This window comes from Psammomys obesus, unplaced genomic scaffold, assembly GCF_907164565.1.
Source record: "Psammomys obesus unplaced genomic scaffold, mPsaObe1.curated_primary_1811, whole genome shotgun sequence".
Taxonomy (NCBI): Eukaryota; Metazoa; Chordata; class Mammalia; order Rodentia; family Muridae; genus Psammomys; species Psammomys obesus.
The window spans coordinates 1-7,541 of NW_026588185.1; the positions used below are offsets into that span (position 1 = coordinate 1).

The 7,541-nt window shown below is 52.0% G+C and overlaps 1 protein-coding gene across 1 annotated transcript; it reads right to left on the bottom strand.

The window, feature by feature from the left end:
* Positions 1-1,864: 1,864 nt before the first annotated feature.
* Positions 1,865-7,141, bottom strand: LOC129674224 (uncharacterized). Its single transcript, XM_055604093.1, is given in 5 exon segments — positions 1,865-2,229; positions 2,232-3,533; positions 3,536-5,839; positions 5,842-6,727; positions 6,809-7,141. Coding segments are annotated over 5 exon segments (5,142 nt in total). The 3' UTR covers positions 1,865-1,912.
* Between the last annotated feature and the right edge of the window lie 400 nt (positions 7,142-7,541).

Genomic DNA, 7,541 nt, shown 5'->3' on the forward strand with positions numbered 1-7,541 from the left:
CCCAACCGCAGATACCCTGTGGTTGGACACCTGTCCTGCCCTGCCTCTGACCCTGCATTGCTTGTAAAATAGTGTTGCTAGCATTATGCTGGGGTTTTTTATTTTTTCATTCCCCCATTTCTCTTCTAGCCTAGAATGGAATCCTTCATTCTATGGGTCTAGTGAGAGTCAATCTCCATCTCTAGCTGCTTGAGTTGATGGTCCTGCTGGGTTAGCACTAACGTCTGTATGACGGAGAGCCGGTCCTTTATAAACTGAACTAGCCGATTTAGGATACAAGGCCCAACTAGTAGAATCAGGAGAATTATGATTAGGGGACCCATAATGGAGGAGATCAGGGTGGTAATCCAGGGGGACCGACTAAACCATCTCTCATACCAGCTTTGTCCTGACTCAAAGAATTGCTGTCTCTGTCTGAGTCTTTCTCTGAGTTTAGCCATGTTATCCCTTACTAATCCAGTATGGTCAGCATAAAAGCAGCATTCTTCCTTTAAAGTTGCACATAGTCCTCCTTCTTGTAAGAAGAGGATATCTAGCCCCCTTCTATTCTGCAAGACTACTTCTGAGAGGGAGGTCAAGAATTTTTCCAGAGCACTGACTGATTCTTCCAACGCTTGCAAGTCGGTATGCATGGCCTGTTGTAGTTGTTGGAACTGAGTAGTTTCTACCAGGGCAGCAGAACCAGTCCCTATTCCTGCTGCCATACCCCCGACTGTGAGTCCCCCTAGTATTAAGGCCAAAGTTAAAGATACAGGCTCCCTAGAGTACCGGGTGATCCCCTCAAAATGTTTGTAGACGTATTTAGGTTCATGGTAGACAACTTTAGGCCAGAGCTCAATGAGGACACAAAAGTCAGAGTTCTGGTTGAGAATTAATGCAGATACGCAGGGCGCTAAGCCGGAGCTGCAAGCCCAATAGGTCCCACTGGGGCCCGTTAGGTGATAGGACCCCGGGTGGATCCTGGAGGTTGAGTTGCAAATTTTTTGGTGGGTTTTGGGGACTGACCCGATACAGGTTCCCTGGCCAGACACTTTAGATAGAGTTAGCCTATGTTGGGAGGTCGAAGTACAATATGTTGGGGGTGTGGTGTAATTTACAAAGTTCCCCGTTATTGCAACCCCTTCGTAGTAAGGGGGAGTTGGGACCAGGCATAGCCAGCATTCTCGAGTTTTGCTAGGATCAGTATAATTAAGCGTCTGGAAGGCTCCCTGTATTAGACCAAACAGTCTATCACCTGTACTTGATCGGAGAAATCGTGGTGTGGGAATGCCTAGACTGGCTGGGCCCGGAGTTTTGTTAGGGGGCATGGTTGTAGGCGGGATGGGTAATTTCTTAGGTTGGGAGGAGGGGACTCTCAGGTTTGGTAACACCGAGTTAGGCCCGACAGGCACCTTGGGTTTATCAAGAGTCAGCTGGAGGCGCATTATTCCTCCTACGCGGCCTGTTTTCCAGAGGCGCAACCCGAATTCTTTTCCACGCAACCATCCCTCTTTATACTTTTTGCCCTTATCGGTAAAGGTAAGGATGAGCTGATTACAGGGTTTGGGTACAGGACGGGGGTCATCAACATTGAGTGCATACCCACATCTATCATACTTGGGGTCCCTGGTGAGCTGGAGGAGTCCGATTGAGGTTGTTAGCCAGCTGGTGGTGAAATCCTCACATCCCCACGCGGCGCAATATAAGTCGTTCCTAGTTTCACAATTCTGCAGTTGCCAGGGGCTACTCCCCGGGGAAGGGCACATGTAGAAATGTGTTTTTTGGTCGTCTACGATGCGCCTGGCGTAGGACCCAGGTGGCATGGCCTGAGCTAGATCAAAACTTAGTTCAGGGAACCAAGTGTGCGGGGGGGCTATTTTGGAAGTTTTGTTAAGAAGGACACCAAATCCATCTAGCAGGACCCAAGTCGAATTTACAGGGATGTGGGGACTGGAGTGTGACAGAGTGAACAGGAAGAGAAAGAATATCAAACCCGGGTAAGTCTTATCTTTAGTGGATTTTGGGTGCGACGGAGTTTCCATGAGGAGGCTGGAGTCTGATCTTGTTCTGCGTCGTGATGGGCCGCCTTGACATGGGAGGCGTGCACCCATGCTGTGATACCGTCGACCTTGAGCGCCGTCGGGGTTGTTAGCAACACAGTATAGGGTCCTTTCCAGCGGGGTTCTAAGTTTCTGGTTTGATGTCGACGGACCCAAACTGTGTCTCCAATCTGGAACGGATGTGGTATGCAGCGGCGATGGGTTTCCAGACTTCTTTCTGGACAATCTGCAGTGCCTGCAAATGGGCTTTTAGAGAGGGGCTATCAGCAAATGAAGCTATACAGGGATCAAAGAAGTTAACGATCGGTGGTGGGGCTCCATACAGGATCTCGAAAGGAGTGAGTCCATGGGGGCCCGGGGTGTTCCGGGCCCGATATAGGGCCAGTGGGAGGAGGACCACCCAGTCTCTAGAGCCAGTTGCCAGCGTTAATTTAGATAAGGTCTCCTTGATAGTTCTATTCATTCGTTCTACCTGCCCTGAGCTCTGGGGACGGTAGGCACAATGTAATTTCCAATTGATCCCCAATAGTTTGGCCACTAACTGACTTACCTGGGAGACGAAGGCAGGGCCATTGTCAGAGCCCAACACCTGGGGCATGCCATACCTGGGGAAGATTTCTTCCAGAAGCTTTTTGGCGACTACTTTGGCAGTTTCATGTTTGGTGGGGTAGGCTTCTACCCATCCCGAGAAGGTGTCCACAGATACCAGCAAGAACCGATATCCATAGAGTCCAGGTTTTACCTCTGTGAAGTCAATCTCCCAGTGGGTGCCGGGGCGATGTCCCCGGATCCTGGTCCCTGGGCCTACCCTATGGCGTCCTGCATTTACTTGGGCGCATGCTGTGCACTCTTTAGTCACTTGCTGTAGAATTTTATCCCTCCCCAGCAAATAGTGGGAGCTTTCTTCCCTTTCTAGGAGGGTTTTTATTTTTCTGGAGCTAAGGTGAGTCAGTCTGTGGAGGTATTCAATCAGGTTACGAGTCTGTTGCAGGGGCCACACAGGTTTTTCTTTGAAAGTCCAGCGTCTTAGCGTGGGATTGTAAGTGGCCCCCATTTCTTTTAGGAGGTCCCGATCTTCCTCACTATAGTGGAAGGGGGGTTCCTGAATGGAGGGGACCTCTGCCTCGGCCGGTTCTATAGCCAGGAGCTGGGAGGTATCTGAGCTTTCTTGTCTCGCCGCTTCTTGGGCAGTTGCGTCCGCCAAGCGGTTGCCCCTGGCTTCTCGGCTGTCTCCCTTTTGGTGGCCAGGGCAATGGATGATACTCAGTTTTGAGGGTAGAAACAAAGCTTTAAGCAGGGCCAATATTTCTGCTTTATTTTTGATCTGTTTTCCTTCCGAGGTAAGCAACCCTCTTCTCCGATATATTTCCCCATGGATGTGAGCAGTGGCAAAGGCATAGCGGCTATCGGTATAAACATTGAGCTTCTTACCTTCTGCCATCTGGAGGGCCTGAGTTAGGGCGACGAGCTCAGCCCGCTTTGCCGAAGTGCCAGTGGTAGGGCCTCAGCCCAAATTACCTCAGTCTCGATGGTGACCGCGGCCCCCGCTTTCCGCTCTCCGTTGTCCAGAAAGCTGCTCCCGTCGGTGTACCAGGTGAAGTCGGCGTCGGGGAGGGGCTGGTCGGTCAGGTCGGGTCGGGTGCCATGTACCTCTGCAAGTATCTGGAGGCAGTCATGAGTTTCTGGACCCTCCGTTAGGGGAAGCAGTGATGCCGGATTGAGAGCTACTATAGGGCCAAAGTATACTCGATCAGTGTCCAGTAGTAGGGCCTGGTAGTGGGTCATGCGGGCATTGGAAAGCCATCGGCCCGGAGGTTGTTTGACCAGGGCTTCCACTGCATGAGGAGCCAAAATTGTTATTGGCTGTCCCATAGTCAGCTTGCCAGAGTCTTTAATCAAGAGGGCAATTGCTGCCACCATCCTCAGACAGGGTGGCCATCCCGAGGCTACCGGGTCAAGTTTCTTGGACAGGTAGGCTATCGGACGCCTCCATGGTCCCAGTTTTTGAGCCAGGACTCCTTTAGCATATCCCTGTTTTTCGTCTACAAACAGCTCAAAGGGCTTGTTTAAGTCCGGAAGCCCCAACGCGGGGGAGGTTAGCAGGGCCTCTTTTATGGCTGCATAGGCTCTCTGCTGCTCATCTCCCCACGTAAAGAGAGTCCCTTGCTTGGTGAGTGGGTAAAGTGGCGCAGCCATTTCTGCGAACCCTGGAATCCAGAGGCGACAGAACCCCGCCGTACCCAGGAACTCTCTTAGTTGTTTCAGGCTTTTGGGCACCGGAATTTTTAAGATTGTCTGTTTCCGCGCCTCTGTCAACCATCTTTGTCTATCTCTGATTTGGTAACCCAGGTATGTAACCCGCCTCTGGCATAATTGGGCCTTTTTAGCTGAGGCCCGGTATCCTAGAGTTCCTAAAGTCCTCAAGAGGGCCTTTGTTCCCTCCTGACATTTTTCCTCAGTTTCCGCAGCCAGGAGGAGGTCATCAACATATTGGAGCAAGATTAAAGCAGGATAGTGAACTCTAAAATCGGCCAGGTCCCGGTGCAACGCCTCGTCAAATAGGGTGGGGCTGTTTTTGAACCCCTGTGGGAGTCTAGTCCAAGTGAGCTGACCCGATACTCCCAATTCTGGGTCCTTCCACTGGAAGGCAAAGATAGGCTGACTCTGAGGGTGGAGCCTCAAGCAAAAGAATGCATCCTTAAGGTCTAATACCGTATACCAGGTGTACGTCGGAGGAAGCCCAGTCAACAAATTGTATGGGTTAGGAACTGTAGGGTGTATATCCTCCACCCTTTTATTGACTTCTCTCAAGTCCTGCACTGGGCGGTAGTCGCCTGTCCCTGGCTTTTTGACCGGAAGGAGAAGCGTATTCCAGGGGGATTGACAAGGCACCAGGATGCCCTGATTTAAAAGCCTCCGAATGTGGGGCCTAATTCCTTGGTAAGCTTCATGCGACATCGGGTATTGCTTAATGGAAACAGGAGTTGCCGATGCCTTTAGAGTGATTACCAGGGGCGGTTGGTGGGTTGCGAGACCCACTCCCCCTGTTTCCGCCCAGGTTAAACGGAATTTTTCTAACCAAACAGTTATTTCTTGTGGCCGAGGCCTTTCAGATTCGTGAAGCCGGTATTCGTCCTCCAGATCTATGGTTAACACATGTAAAGGCTGTCCCTGAGGCCCAGTAATGTGGGCCTTAGTCCCTTCAAAGTGGATTTGTGCCCTAAGTTTCATTAATAGATCTCTCCCCAACAGAGGATAAGGGCAATCAGGAACGTGTAAAAAAGAGTGAGTCACCTTACCGGTGGCGAGTTGTACTCTTCTTTCAGTTGTCCAACGGTATCTTTTCCCTCCGGTGGCTCCTTGAACCCACGCCGATTTGTCAGTCAGGGGTCCCGGTGTGGTAGTAAGCACCGAATGTTGGGCTCCAGTGTCCACCAGGAAGGTGACGGGTTGCCCCCCCACATTAAGGGTTATCCTGGGTTCAGGGGGAGGCTCCTGACCCCGACTTCCCTAATCCTCCAGGTTTAGCAGGGTGGCCTGGGGCTTAGGCTTTCGTGGCCCTTTTGGTCTCTTTGGGCAGTCTCGAACCCAGTGCCCTTTTCCCTTGTAGTAGGCGCATTGATCTCTGTCTATCCGAGGACCCTTGCAGTCTCCCAGGTCCTGTCTATTCTGTCTCTGCCCTGTCACTATAGTGGCCAGCAATTTGCTAAATTCCCTATTTCTCTTGCGGTCTCTAGCGTTTTCTCTCTCCTCTGCCTCTCTTTTTAACCTTTCGTCTCTCTCTTCTTGAGTCTCTTGTTGAAAATCCGCTCCGCCTCCTTTAGCAAATCCTGGATCGTACTTTCCCTTAAGTTTTCGAGCCTTTCTAATTTTTTTCTGATATCCGGGGCAGACTGCCAGATGAAGGACATGGCCACATTGGTAGCCTGGTTAGGGTCCTCCGGATCATAGGGGGTGTACACACGATAGGCTTCCTTTAGTCGTTCGAGGAAGGCAGAGGGAGACTCCTCTGACCCTTGGGTCACTAACTTAACCTGAGCCAAATTAGTGGGGCGCTTTGCTGCCCCATGGAGACCCGCTATCAGCAACTGGCGATAGAGACGTAAGTGATTCCTACCGTCCTCCTTGGTGAAGTCCCATTCAGGTCGTTCCAAGGGGAAGGCATCGTTGATCTCGTTTGGCAACTGAGTAGGCTGCCCGTTAGCCCCCGGGACGTTCTTACGGGCTTCCAAAAGGACTCGTTGCATTTCCTCGGTGGTTAGGAGGGCCTGTAACAGCTGCTGACAATCGTCCCAGGTGGGCTGGTGGGTTACTAAAATGGACTCGATTAAAGCGGTGAGTCTAGAAGGGTCCCTAGAGAAAGGGGGGTTATTATTTTTCCAGTTATATAGATCCGAAGCGGAAAAAGGCCAGTATTGGAGCTGGCCGTTAGGCCCCGCTTGTAATGGGAGAGCCTGAGATGTGGAATCCGGAGGGGCCTCTCGGCGCCCTCTCAATCGCCCTGCCACCGGGGAAGGAGCTGGTTCCTCCTGAGGTCCGGCCGCGGCGGCTTCTCCCGGCTCTTGGTCGGGGTCTGGGTCCCTATAGGGGGGAGGTTCTTCAGTCAGCAGATCCAACAAGGAGCCATCGTCTGTTGGCAGTACCGGGGGCGTCGGCGTCTTTTTGCCCCCTGGATTACGTCCTTGGGCCTGCTTTGTTACAGCTGGATAGAGGGCAGACTTAGAGGGTGTGGGGACCACTGGAGGAGGTAGGGCAGGGGCAGAGGGAACTGCAGGGGGAACAGCAGGGGGGCTGGGAGTGACAAACGGCTTGACCCATGAGGGTGGTTCCCGGGCCAGGGCTTCCCAAGTAACAATGTAGGGTATCTGGTCCGGGTGGCCGTGCGGCCCTGAATCCATGACTTTCGCCTTAACCTGCAAAATAATGTCTAGGTTAAAGGTGCCATCTCCTGGCCAGCCGACATTAAATGTTGGCCATTCTGAGGAGCAGAAGGTGTCCCGCTTTCTCTTCCGGATCTCTACAGAGTGGTTATGAGCGATGTCTCGGGTATCCTTCCAGTGCTGTAGAGTGAGGCTTAAGGGGGTAGTTAGAGACTGTCCCATGGTTTCAAAAAGACTAACACCAAACACGAACCCGAAGAACTATAGACAGACAGTAACACAAACGCAGCGCGCGGCACGACTCTGGCGCCAAACCGAAAGCAAAACTTCAGATGGGGACTGCGAAGAGGGTCCGGATCCCTCGTCCCCCAGGAGAACCACGTATCCCTCGGACAAGGGCTTCGCCCCGAAAAGTCCAGATTGGGACGTGATCTCAGACAGGCGGGCTCCGAAAAATCGGGCCCCAGACACTCGTGGAACGTCTTCCAGAGTTGCGGGAGAGAAGTCTAGGCTCGTCAGCCTCTTCTCTTTCCGCCTAATACGGAGCGACTCAGCTGAATCGTACAAATTTTGAGAGATAGAACAGGCAAACACGTGACGGAATGAAGACAACAAAAGACAC